This window comes from Papio anubis, chromosome 1 (assembly GCF_008728515.1).
Source record: "Papio anubis isolate 15944 chromosome 1, Panubis1.0, whole genome shotgun sequence".
NCBI lineage: Eukaryota > Metazoa > Chordata > Mammalia > Primates > Cercopithecidae > Papio > Papio anubis.
In genome coordinates, this window is record NC_044976.1 from 107,791,758 (window position 1) to 107,806,160 (window position 14,403).

General features: G+C 42.7%; 1 protein-coding gene across 5 annotated transcripts in view; it reads right to left on the reverse strand.

The window, feature by feature from the left end:
* SORT1 (sortilin 1) overlaps positions 1–11,276 on the reverse strand; it is an 87,605-nt gene extending 76,329 nt beyond the window's left edge. For 3 of the 5 annotated variants that reach the window (XM_021921828.1, XM_021921818.1, XM_021921814.1), the window contains exon 1: positions 10,923–11,276. In XM_021921828.1, coding sequence (XP_021777520.1) covers positions 10,923–11,228 — 306 coding nt within the window. In that variant the 5' untranslated portion in view covers positions 11,229–11,276. Of the gene's footprint in view, positions 1–10,529; positions 10,664–10,922 lie in introns of all 5 variants that reach the window. The other 2 variants (XM_031651593.1, XM_021921826.1) reach the window with 2 other exon arrangements.
* Between the last annotated feature and the right edge of the window lie 3,127 nt (positions 11,277–14,403).

Here is a 14,403-nt window from a genome sequence, read left to right on the forward strand (position 1 = left end):
GTTATTTAAACCTATTTACGAGCCAGGCACAGGGATATGTGCCTGTAGTCCTAGCTAATGCAAAGGCTGAGGCAGGAGGATCACTTGAGCCCAGGAATTCAAGGTTATAACAAGCCATGATTACACCCCTGCATTCCAGTCTCGGTGACACAGTAAAGACCATGTCTTTTAAATTTTTAAATTTTGTTTTAAAACAAAACAAAAACTATTTAACCATATATCCTTGAAGCTATTATAACCAGATGACCAGGTATCTGATTACTGTTTTCTGGTTATTAATCTGATTATTTTCTTCTCCATCTCCCATAGCTTCAAGAAAGGCATTTTGGGCTGGGTGCAGTGGGTCACGCCTGTAATCCCAGCACTTTGGGAAGCCGCGGTGGGTGGATCACAAGTTTAAGACCAGCCTGGCCAGGATGGTGAAACCCCTTCTCTACTAAAAATACAAAAATCAGCCAGGCGTGGTGGCAGACACCTGTAATCCCAGTTACTTGGGGGGCTGAGGCAGAGAATTGCTTGAGCCCGGGAGGTGGAGGTTGCAGTGAGCTGAGATCACATCACTGCACTCCAGGCTGGGCAACAGAGCCAGATTCCGAAGATGGAAGGAAGGAAAGGAAGAAAAGGAAGGGCATTTTGAATAGATGATCTCTCCCTAACCCTACCTCCCACTCTCCTCTTTTTTATCCTGAGTCCAGTGATACAAATAGTACTTTTTTTTTTCCTTTTAGATATGGGACCTCACTATGTTGCCCAGGCTTGCGTATAGTGGTTATTCACAGATGCAATCATAGTGCCCTATAGCTTTGAACTCCTGGGCTCAAGCTATCCTCCTGCCTCAGCCTTCCAAATAGCTGGAACTCTAGGTGTGCACTACCACCTACCCCTAATAATTTTTTTTTGTTTTTTTTGGAAGACAGTATCTCGTTCTGTTGTCCTGGCTGGAATGCAGTGGTGCAATCATAGCTCACGACAGCCTCAAACTCCTTGGCTCAAGTGATCACCTCACCTCAGACTCCTGTGTGGCTAGGGCTACCGGCATATGTTACCATACCAGGCTAATTAAAAAATTTTTTTAATACAGATGGGGTCTCACTATATTGCCCAGGCTGGTTTCAAACTCATGGGCTCAAGCGATCCTCTCACCTCAGACTCCAAAAATCTTAGAATTATAGGTGTGAGCCACCCTGCTTAGCCAGAGCTAATATATCTTAGTCCAGATGTAGTTCTTGTGAGTACCTATAATAATTCTCTAGAAATATTAGAGATATGAAAAAAATTAAGCACATGTACAAATATTTAAGCATCTAACTGGTAATGTGTCAGAAGCTTTGTAGAGAAAATCATCACAAGAAATCCTCAACAAAAGAATATACACTAAACCCCATACCATCTCTTAATCTTCACAATGACCCTAAGAAGTAGTATTAGTACTCCCGTCTCATAGATGAAAAATCTAAAGTTCAGAGAGGTTAATTTGTCCATGGTCACCACTGAAGTTTGAATCCAGGTCTAATACCTGAGATCCTGTTCCCCCAAACCACTGCCTCAAACCATCATCAATCATATTAACAAAAGTTTGACATAATCACAAAGGCTTAAAAAAAGAAGAAAACCACTACATACATGTCTTACACTTCTGCCAATCTTGACTCACTTTAATTCTTGCCACCCCCACTCAAGCCTGTCATCCAGCTCTGCCAAGTGATAAACCAAATGCATTTATGCCTCATCCGTCTGCTTTAATATACATGCTCCTCAGGGTTTGACTCGAGGGTTGTATTTATCAGGATCACCTGGCTGACAAGCAGGCCCTGTGGAGGCTGTGACACATCAACAGGTTTATTAAGGAATTATACTAATCATACTCATACGGTACTTCAAGGTTTCACAATATTTTAACATATATTTTCTCTTCAAAACTTCATGATAATCCTCCATTTTATGTGATGGGACACGGAGGCTTAGAAAGGCTAGTTCAGCTCTGCTGAGGGTACTATGACCTTGAGGAGAAGAGTAGAATTCACAACTATATTACTTATAACTGGGATCTCATAACTTTGCCTTATCCCTGAAGCAAATGCATTGATTTCAACACTCCTATGAAACACTTCCAAATGCAGCACCATGTTGGGACATCTATGTTTCACTCCCAGCTCTTGGCCCATAAGCAAGTCAGCCAGCCACATCAGCAAAAGGGCTCTGACCAACTAATCAGCCCAATGATCCATGATTCAAACCGTTAAGCACATTATCAGCAAGAGTTCAATCTTATCCTTGTTCACAAATGTTGAGAAAAATCTGTTCATAGGCATCACCGACTTACAGCTCTTGGCTTCCTCATGCCTTGGCTCACATTCTTCAACCAGGTCCAGAAGTTTAGGAGTGTTTTTTGGAAACATTTAGCACTTCAAGTATAAAGGACGTTCTGCCCCGCCCTCTGTTCTGCTTTCCTCTGGAACCTTCGCATCCAAGACCAAAGCAATGGCCGGCCTCTGAAAGGGGAACTCTTCTTGGCTCCCCATTTCTACCTGTGGTTCCTCCAGCTCTAGCCTCATGTCTAGCACTATCTGTAAAAACTCTTTCATAAGTAAGTCCTTTTTGCCAAACTCCCTACCCACACCCCTCGTCTTTCCAACCACCACAAAAGAGCTATTTTTTTTTTAACTTCCCTATATGTTTTCCTGGAAACCTTAGTGATACTTCCCATCAACTACTTCACCCTAAAATAAAGTTTCTATCGACCATCCCTTGAACATATCTTGGATTTTCCTACTTCCTTGGTGTCTTTACAGATCTCCCTAAAAATCGCCTCCACTTTGATTCTCTCTTCAGCCAGAGGGCTTTCCCAACACACTGCACTGCAGTGGTCAAGCCTTCTTCCAAACTCCCCCTGAGACATCTCTGAACACCTAAATCCTTAAGATAGCCCCAGTGCTTTGCTTTGTTTATGCACAGGTCTGGACTCCACTCAGTACATGGCAGGCTGCTCAGTGTCTAAATGAATGACATCTATATAGTAGTACTCTACCTTTAACTAAACACGTCGGTAAAACTTCTCATTTGACCCTCCAAACAATCCAAAGAGCTGCTGCTCTAGTTTAAAAAACAACTGTAAAGATCACAGAAGTTAAGTGATTTTCCATAATCACACAGCTATGAAGCAGCAGAGCCAGGACCCAAATCTGGGTATTGAGACATCTCTTTGAAATTTTGTATACAACATGTTTATGTTCTGAATCCTTTGTGATAAATAGCAAATACCAGATAAACATGATTTGAACTAACCTGTCTGGGAATTTTTGAAGTTAATACAAATTTTCCTTCCCAGTTCAATTTCTCCTGGTCCTTCAGAGCAATTGTACTGTGGAACGAGACTTGCAAACTGGCTTAAGTACAATATTAGAAAGTGTGTGTGTGTGTGTGTGTATGTGTGTGTGTGTGTTTTAGGATATACAGGAAGAACAAAACTGTTATCAAAAGCAAACATAAAACGGATAGTATTCATAAGCCAGAGAGGGAACATACATACGTTTTCTTCTGATGAAAATAAATCAAGCCAATTAATCACATGTGAGTTTCTACAAGTGAATATATTTATGGTAAGCTGACCATCTATTTTCAAACACACAGGCAGCCAGGATGAAGAAAAAAGCCCAGTTTTGGCAGAGTACTATAGGGAAGAGAAAAAGAAAAATGAATTTACTGCTATCTATTGGGTTTGCTTTTGGACTATTCAAGCTAGTAGCTTTTATTAGCATTAGATTTTTCAGCCAACAAGGAACAAACGATAAAATATTACCCCCAAAATAAAAGAGACAAATGTCTTTCATAACTATATGAAAAAAAGTACTCCTGCTATCTTTAAAAACACTCATATTTCACTGAAGCAAGTCCTGAAGGTGGTAGTAAACACCCCTAAATGTGAAATCCATGCTATGTTCAAGTTTGACTGGGAAGTCAAACAGCCACAGTTTGCTTCTAAATTTGGAATCAGCCAGTAAACATTTGTGATCACAACCTCTGGCCTCTCTTCTTCCATATGAATCATAGAATTTTTAAAAGAAATTTTAAGGCTAGTCCAAAACTTCTCGTGTTGTAGATGAGGAATGGAGGGCCAGAGACTAAAACGCAAAACAGAAAATAAATTACATTCACAGAAAACTTCCTCAGCAGAACATGACAGGTTCTGAATGGAAGGATTTTGTTTTTACTGTGGTTTCCTGAGACTGAGATTGGGGATAGAGAAGGAAAAATAGCCTCCATCTTTCACCTAACAATTTTCATAGGTATGAGGAATCTGTCATGAACATTCATTCAACCAAACTCAAAGTTTGGTTCATTCAACTCAAATCTCAAAGCCACATATTACTAATCCAACTTCGACTATAGTCACCACTGAAACAACAACCAAAAAACTGTCTAGAACTGACTGAAATTGATCAGCTTGTTCTTCAAGCCCCATTAATCCTCAAATTCACCTGCATACAAATCACTGAGACCACAGAGTGGGAAGAACAAGTTTTCACCAAGTTTCTAAAAACAGAAGTAAAAGATGCAATAAAAACACTGATTACAAAAGGAGAGAAGGAACTGAAACTTGTAGAAATTTACAAATGCAGTATCTAGTTCATAATATTATCAGAGTCATTGCCACAGTTTTGATTTTTCTAGAAAGCTGTATTTTTAATTACATGTCAAATGTGATGGGTTTGTCTGCCTTAATGTTAGCCCCTAATTACGTAAAACACCTGAGCCTCATTTCTGCAGCCTCAAAACACGGTTCACTTTCTGTTAAAAAAAAAAAGAAAAAATGGAGGGGTAGGATTAGGTAGGAAGGAGGGAGAAAAACAAACATTACTCCCCCGTTCTGACCACTACAACTTGGTGCTAAGCACTGCCCAGCATGTGATGGTCACACAAGGGTAACAGGCCAACTGGGACAAAGTTGGGGAGCGCAGACTCTGCAGTCACCCACTGAGAACCCAACGTCTGTTGACAAGAGTTGATAGGAAACTGGTAGAGTGCAGAAGAAACTGTTAATAGTACCTGTGACCCTGACATGAAAGATCTGATCAAAACAGCAGGATAGAAAGCCTATTATTGTTGTTAATATCACAAAAAGAAAATAGTCATTAGAAATTGAAGAGAACATAAGCCTTCTTGCAATTATTTCCACAAGCAGACATGAGACTCAGATTTCTAATTAAAAATCACTGTGCACAGAGCCAAATATTTGAGTCAGCAGAGAACTTACCTAATTGTTAACACTGCATTCCCTTGGAGCCATCTGTCATACCTGGCTAGCTTTCTACTCTCATCCCAACCAAACTTCAGATGAAGACTAAACTTTCCCCAGATAAATTACATTTCATCAAATCTGCTGATACTTCTTACTGAAATATCCAATGCATAAGTGATTTTAACATCCCTCTAGGGGCTAAAGGTCTAACTATACATTGCATGAGAGAGGGCTCTTCGTGAGGGTTTTGCTCACTCTGCTCAACCAGGACCAAGAAGGAGACCCTACAGAGTTCCTACTCCTTGATCCAAAACTGAATGGAAGAAACAGGACTGAAGAGAATATTAAATAAGCTAGACAGCTGGGGGTGCTAGGGAAGGTAGTATGAAGAGAGGCCAAGTATCGGAATAAATGAGGCAGTTAGGAAGTTCCGGGGCATTAAAGGACTGATCTTCAGACTTCCGGGTGTTACAAAGGTCTGGTGATCCACAACAACAGGCCAAGGGCTTCAGAGGCAGCTCCCTGAAGCCTCTGACAGGCACACTCAGTCCTGTGAGCTTGGATTCAACCCTGCCAGCGCCAGCAAACAAACACACGCATTCTTCCCAGAGCTGACACCCCATACAACACGGCCTCTCTACAGGGCCTGTTTATTTAAGAAACCAGATGCTTTGATGTTGGAGTAGAAGTTGGGAAGTTATGTTTAAAGAAGTGGTTAGTGACAGGAGCAGAGGGAGGACAGAAAATAAGCAACAGTTCCTGGCTTTATTCATCATAAGTTTTAAAAGTTTTAAGGAAATTGTCAAATGGTCTGTACACAGGAATGAGAAGTAAGGAAATTACATCAGCCACCACCACAACTCTGGCCAAGGCATTTCATCTGTTCCTTTAAGACAGTTTCATGCCTACCCTCAAAGGGGTGCTTACAGCAGAAATGTTTTGAAGCAACCCAACGTAGCAACCAACATTAATAAAGTCTTCTAGGCCTGCTCAATTTCACGCATGTACAAAGGTTATACATGTCATGGATACTCCAAGCAGTTGAAGGAAAGAATCAGTTAAAAATGTGGCATGAAAACAGTTTTGAGTTCCAGGCAAAAGGAAGATTATTGAGACTAAGAAAAGAGCATTTATAAATGATAGCTAATTGCTGAGTGCTAATTATGTGCCAGACATTGTTCTAATGAGTTATTACATATGTATAGATTATACAACACAATATGATATGTTGTAATACATACTATAACTCATTACAACGTAATACAATATTACATACTTATATATTATGTAATACAAATATATATTACACAATACAATAATATACATATACGTACATATTATGTTTATATAATTTAACACACACACATTTAATTCTCACAACCATCCTACAAATTAAGTGCTCTTATCTTCACTTTACAGATTAGGAGCTGAGACACAGAAAACTTAAGTAACTTACCCAAGATCACACAGTGACATGGCCAGGGTTCAAATGCAGACAGCCCAGACAAGGCAGTGCTATACTGCCTTACCATGGTATGTCAAACCCTTAGAACAAAATTAGGGAGCATAATTTTTGGAATGGTATAACTATTTATCTTTCTCCTTTGCTTTCTTGTCATCCCTTTTGTTTGTTTTTTTAGTAACAGCCAATATTTTTTATTCCACTTTCCCATGAGTCTATCATAGCTAACTTGTATTATTATAACTAGAAAGGAAAATGTTTTCTCCTGCCTCAACTCCTAAAATAGAGCACTTAATCATTAGAACTTCTATGTGAAAAAATATATACTGTGTGTAATAAACCCAATACACTTTAAATATATTTTAAATTAATAGACTGAAATGATATGAGAAAAAAATCTTAGAGAGAAAAAGGGAGGCTTGGGCAAAGAGAAAAACCTGTTGGATTTCACGTACAAAGAAGCCTGAGTGGTCATCAGGACGCCGGTCTCCTAAAAACGTAATGTAAACGCACTACCGTGCTTTAGCTTTACCGTGCTTTCTTGAGAAGACAGGTTAAATGCTAATATATTCTCATAAGCCACAGAAACAGGTCTAGTAGTTTGCTATAACTTTCTGAGGCTTTTCATTCTCCAGTCTGAACGATCTTTTCTTTGTATCTCGGCACCCCCAGCATCTAGCACAGATCTAGGCATTTGGAGGGCATTCACATACACTGATGATATGAATTACTGTGGCTTCAAACAAAACAGGACCAAGTTAAAAGAAATAAGAGAACCATGAACTTTTGCCTTTTCTTGGGACTCAAATCCTGTCATATTATGTAGGAAAAATGATTCTACATGTACTTTCCTTCCCCAGTTGTACAAAGTTTACAACATCTCTGATAAAAAGTTGTTCTGTCATGCTGATGCTTTTATTTCACATTGTTTTATAAAGGGTCCAAAAATGCTAGATCTCTTCAACACAGTTCAGGATTTTTTATGACTTCTAAAAGCAAATAAATAAATAGAAGAACAGGCTACTATGTAACAATTCTTGGTTAAGGAAGTGCTACTTAACCATTTTTAAGGTAAAGGATATTAAACAAAGGCTCCACTTTTTTTTTTTTTTTTTTTTAACAGATACAAAAAGGATGAGATCTCTGAAGAAAAGACCACGGATGATTAACAAATGCAAAACCTTTTTTGTTTGTTTGTTTGAGACAGAGTCTCACTCTGTCACCCAGGCTGGAGTGCAATGGTGCGATCTCGGCTCACTGAAACCTCTGCCTCCTAGGTTCAAGTGATCCTCATGCCTCAGCCTCCAGAGTAGCTGGAATTACAGGCGCATGCCACTGCATCTGGCTAACTTTTGTATTTTTAGTAGAGACCGGGTTTCACCATGCTGGCCAGGCTAGTCTTGAACTCCTGACCTCAAGTGATCCACCTGCCTTGGCCTCCCACAATGATGGGATTACAGGTGTGAGCCACCATGCCTAGCCAAAATAGCTATTTTAAATAAGGTCACTGAAAAAAAGACTGGGAGAGAAAAACTAAATAAATAAATAAATAAATAAATAAATAAATAAATAATTGCAAACAGCCAAATGAGAGAAATAGAAGGAAATTCCTTTTTTGTTTTTTGAGACAGAGTCTTGCTCTATTGCCCAGGCTGGAGTGCAGTGCTGCGATCTCGGCTCACTGAAAGCTCTGCCTCCTGGGTTCACGCCATTCTCCTGCCTCAGTCTCCCGAGCAGCTGGCACTACAGGCGCCCGCCACCACACCCGTCTAATGTTTTGTATTTTTAGTAGAGATGGGGTTTCACCGTGTTAGCCAGGATGGTCTCGATCTCCTGACCTCGTGATCCACCCACCTTGGCCTCCCAAAGTGCTGGGATTACAGGTGTGAGCCACCGCGCCCGGCTAAAAGGAATTTTCTTTTTTTTCTTTTGAGACGGAGTCTCGCTTTGTCACCCAGGCTACAGTGCAGTGGCCAGATCTCAGCTCACTGCAAGCTCCACCTCCCAGGTTCACGCCATTCTCCTGCCTCAGCCTCCCACTTAGCTGGGACTACAGGCGCCCGCCACCTCGCCCGGCTAGTTTTTTGTATTTTTAGTAGAGACGGCGTTTTACCATGTTAGCCAGGATGGTCTCGATCTCCTGACCTCGTGATCCGCCCGCCTCAGCCTCCCAAAGTGCTGGGATTACAGGCGTGAGCCACCGCGCCCGGCTAAAAGGAATTTTCTTTACATATGGACTTCAAAGAATGAGTGGTTTTAGGTCTACTCTTCCATAGATTTGACCTTAGAACCCCTCAGCCAGTTTTCTCAACCTCTTGCTTTGGAATCAATATATTACAAATGGCATATCAATTCAAACTAACCAGTAAGACTCTGACTCAAGGAATAAATCCAGGCAGGGCATAGTGGCTCACGCCTCTAATCCCAGCACTGTGGCAGCCTAAGGTGGGCAGAGCACTTGAGCCCAGGAGTTCAAGACCAGCCTGGGGAACATGGCAAAGCCCTGTTTCAAAAAAAAAAAAAAAAAAAAAGGAAAGGAAAGAAAAGGACAATTAGCTGGGTGCATGCACCTGTAGTCCCGACTACATGGGAGGCCAAGGTGAGAGGATCACTTGAGCCCAAGAGGTCAGGGCTGCAGTGAGCTGTGATCGCACCACTGCATTCCAGCCTGGGCAACAGAGTGAGACCCTATCTCAAAAAAAAAAAAAAAAGGAATTATACAAAAATTAGCTAGGCATAGTGGTGCACACCTGTAGTCCCAGCTACTCAGGAGGCTGAGGTAAGACCCTGTCTCCAAAAAAAAAAAAAAAAAAAAAAGAAAGAAAAGAAAAAGAGGAGTAAATCTAAATCCAGGAGCAGCAGCAGACCTAAAAGTTAGGCCAACCAGCGAGAGAAGAATTTGAAATATGGAGTAAGAATGCTGTGTCCAGCTAGTGGTCCAGTATAAATTAAGCATCACTGTTGTAAAGGCTTTCTCAATCCCCCACTGTGAGAAGGAAGTCTATTTGATTTTTTTTTTTTTTTTCTCATCAAGTAGGAAGACTTCCTAGATCTCATTCTACCCAACCTGTCCCACCCTCCAGCACTAGCTTGGCTACCTTTACACAGCTGCTGCTCGGGCTACGCAAAGCACAGTTATTCTTGAATACTTGTGTCTTGTGTCCCCAGATCAGAGAATTCTATCACAGGTGACAAGTATGGTCCAGATAATCGGGCAGTCCAAAGGGAGACTGAGGCTTGGCTGACGCTGAAATACGGTTACAAAAGGACAAGGGCAGGCACAGAACCTTGGCCATCCATCTCTGCCCCCAAGTGCAATTCATTTTCTTTGAAAGAGGAAAACAGGCAAGGGAGAAAATACATAGAATTGAAAATACATTATGCAAATGTGGCTAGCAAGGATTAAATTGTTAATTTTAGAGAAACAAGAGAAAGATGCCCAAGTTGTGCTGAAGCAAGGAACCAGGACTTTTTTAATAATTGGTTTTGTCAGTCCTGTAGTGTGCGAAGGTTGAGCTGCTTGTCCCCACGGACAGAAATCCCATAATTCTGAAAGTCTTTTGACCAAGAGCTGGCTCAAAGCAGAATGTGTGCAATGCGTTTCTTAACTATTGAAAATGTCACCGCGGGATATAGACATGCTAGTCAGAGTTCCATACCATGACAGAAGGTCAAATCTGAAGCAGTCAGAAAGATCACATAAATACTGCCATCTCATTTCCAATCTAGTCTCCTTAACTATTAAAACACGGTGACCAGACCGCTGCTTCGGGCCTCCTAAACTCCCGCCTCTCCCACCCGGAAAGTGCTGACCCACGGAGGACACACCTTTGCTTCTGAGCAGCCCAACTTCTGCAAGCGCACAAGAGTTAATTACTCCTTCACCCTCCTGGGGCCTAACAGTGTTACTGGGTCCTGATTATTTATACAGACGAAAAACGACGTTCAAAAGATTCTGACAACTTTAAAAAAAAAAAAAAAGAAAAAAAAAAGAATGCGGTGGAAGTCTAAGATTGCCTCCCCTGTGACGAAACACAGCCCCGCCGGCCGCTCCGGCCCGACTCCGCCCGCCCGCCCGCCGCAGTTTCGGGGCTGCGGCCCGGGGGGCGCGGGCGCGGCGGGGCCGGGGTCTCCTCTGGGAGTCGCGGGGAGCACGGGCCGGGAGGGGCACGCGGGCGGCACCTCGCAGCCGAGCGGCTCCCGGGCCCGGCGCCCGCTCACCTGGTGCGTGTTGTTGGCCAGCTTGGCGACGAAGTCCCGGACCCGGCCGCACTCCTCGTCCTCGCCTGGCGCGCTGCGACGCCAACGGCCGCCGCGGGGAAACGCGCCCCCGGCCGCGGCCGCCCGCAGCCCCCAGCTCACCCCGATGGGGCCAGACCAGCGCAGGAGCGGGGCAGCGGGCGGCGGCGGCGCGTCCAGCCGGTCCTGGCCAAGGGTCACCGGCGGCAGCAACTGCAGGAGGAGGAGGAGGCCGAGACCGTGGGGCCAGCGCGAGAGGCCGTCCGCAGCTCCCCGGGGCCGCTCCATCGCCGCCGAATGCCGCCGACGCCGACACCTGCCGCCCGGCGCGCCCGCCCACCCCCGTCGGCGCGCGCCACACCCCCGAGCCTAGCGCGGCGCTCCTTGGATACGCGCGGCCGGGCCTCTCCGCCCCATAGGCTGGCCGCCTGTCCCTCTTCCCCGGTCCACTCCTCATTGGCTCGCGTCGCCTCCGGCTTCGGGGGTCCTGGATTCGGATGCCAAGATGCGGGACTGATTGGCTGGAACGTGGCAGAGACTGCTGAGGTCAACCCCGCCTCGCCCGGCGTCTCCCGGGCCCGGCTTGTGGAGTTCACGTAGGAGCCTCTGCCACCTTCCCGCCGAGCCCCGGGCTCCTGGCGCCGCGACCCCTTGCCGCACCTCTAGCGCCCTCAAGTTGGGGCTGGATTACGTCCCTCCTGTTCCCCAGAGACACTCCTAAAATTCCTTCAGTGAGGCAGCGCCTGGAAAACCTACCCAGGAAATCTCTGAGCTCGCTCAGCTGGAAAAGGGGGCTCCATCATGAACAGGGGCTTCAGGTTTTTATAAACCCCGCTCACTGGAGCGCCCATTGTCTGCTAAGCAGCTGCCTTGCTGCCAAGAAGGTGAATGCGAACTGGTGTGGGCCACATCCTACGGAGACAGACATCAGGACATCCGTGACTCGGGCAAGCCTGAATAGTCTTTCCATACGTTTGGCCTCTCTCGCCTTCCTCTTCTGCGGGGAGGTAGGCGAAAGGCGGAATTACTTACAGGTTTTCCAGGACTTCGAATGTAGCTTAGGCATTAGGGGCACGTAAAAGGGGGCAAGAGAATGACCCAATGCCTACTGTTCACATGACCATTTCCTAGATGCACATTTATTTTACCAAAGTGCCTTAACTCTGCAGTGAGAGCTTCGGACAAGTTTGGTTCCAGTATGTGATGTCCTCTAAATTAGCACCCCGATCCACCTCTAATGAATAAAATAAAACCCCTACGCTGTTCCCTTTACCGCAGAAGCTGCACATACAACTTCTACAACACGTAGCACAGGTAAAACCAGTTCTGAATCCTTAAACTTACTGACTCCATCCCTTTAGAAAGCTAGAAATTGTTCAGTAGAAAAGGTAGCAAATAGATACAAAATATGCAAATCGTTACAAAGCAAGTAAAGATTACTTTTAACTATAAACTAGCCATAAACTCAAATGAGGGTATAGTCATTGTAGAGCAAAATGATACAATGCACCCAACCCGATATTTACATTAAAATACTTCCAGTCACATTAACTTTCAAACAAAAAGACTTACGAATTTACACATTTTCCCAAAACAACCATACTAAGACGTGAGAAGAAAAATGTTTTTGAATGCCATCTGAGCAGGATAGTAAAATCATTAGAATAGTATTTTAAGTTCTCAGTTACTGGACTGACAAGATAAAGCTGATGAGAACTGGTGAACAATTTGTTCCTTTCCATAACTACTATCAGATTAATTTTCAAAATAGATTATTTTAAAATCCATGCCAACTATGGGAGTAGATCACAAGACAGTCAGTTCCAGTAGCATGTGATTAGGTGGGGGGAGGAAACGGGGTTATAAAGGAATATTTCTTTGTTTGGGTGACAAAGATGAATGGTCTATTGTCTTACTGTCTGAAAAGAAAAACAACTCAATAGTGCCACCTCCTGGAGAAATTGCCAAATACACTTTTAAACGCTATTAAATTTGTTGGCAATTATCTGTACCTTCACTTTTTAATATGTTGCTTTTAGTTATCACAGGCTTACAGTAGTTATATATTTCCTTCCTCAAACTGTATCAGCTTCCAGGACATGGTAACTTGCATATGGCACTGAGAAAATGTTTGAGTGAATACATTTACTATTTCACTTTTTAAAATTGGAAACCCTAGGAACTATATTTCATTTTTGTCTAATGAGATTTACATTAAATATAAAAGTCACACTGTCAGTTCTCCTTTGTGAAATACTGGACATAAGATTTCACCTTATTTGCAGGACTAAAATAAGTAAATGTATCTTATTACTAAAAACCATACCTTTCTCCAGGAAACATTCTATAGCAGAAAGATAACATAAAGCAATTACACATCATGAAACCATTGCTGTTCCTAAGAAAGCTTGTTTTAATAATCTACAAAAAAATCAAAGTTCTACCTCTCTGAAGAATGCCAATTATAGAAGGTATGAAATTTATTGTTTTACCAGGTAAAATACAAATACACTGCCCAGCCAGTGGGAGGGAAAACAATTTAAGCTGAGGCCAATGGAGATAGGCTGAGCTATTCCTTAGTATTTGGGCATTTTTCCCCCTATGAAATGCATGTGATTCAGAGACACGACTCACCTCTCCCAAAAGCAACATTGGCTTTATCCATTTCTGCATTAACCTAGAGTTAAAGGGGAATATTGTTTATTGTTTGGCTCTCCCCACTACAAGTTTCACAGGAGCACAGATCATATCTACCATTTGAACAGCTCTCTCTGCCTGATGGCTAATACATTTCTTGGCATATAGTAGGTAGGTGCTCAATATATTTGTTACAGGAATAAATGAGATAGGATTTTCAATGGTATTTTCTATTAGGATTTAATAAAACAAAGTGATCTTTAGAGAAACAAATCTCCCAATCAACATGCTATACTTAATAACAGTGTTAAAATCACCAGAAGTCTCTGGAACATTGAGTAACGATATACTAGTTCTCTACTTTCCTTATGTGTTATTCTAGGGCAAAATCCCTTTCTTCCAAATGTTTCCTGTCGTTGCAGTTTCCAAATGTATATAAACACATTGTTGTTTTTTGCTGAATTACAGTGTGGATTTAGTATGAATTCAGCCTACCCAAAGTCATAATTTATTAACATCATACAGTACAACTTCCTACACATTAATATACCCAGAGCCCAGCAAATAATTATGGGGTCCCTGTTAGTGAATTAAATCAATTCTGCATCATCCATATATGGATTAGCCATGTTGTGGACAGTGCAAGCACTTTTCAAATCTCCAGATTTCCCTATTACAAGAGCTGGTGATCTGAAACAAGATCTGAGCTGTTCCAAGTCCCAACAGCTTAATTCTGTGTGTCCATGAGCACACAGCATTAAGATTCTTCATCTGTTAAATAGTGATACAAATAGTGATACTGATACCATCTTCCCATGGTAATTTT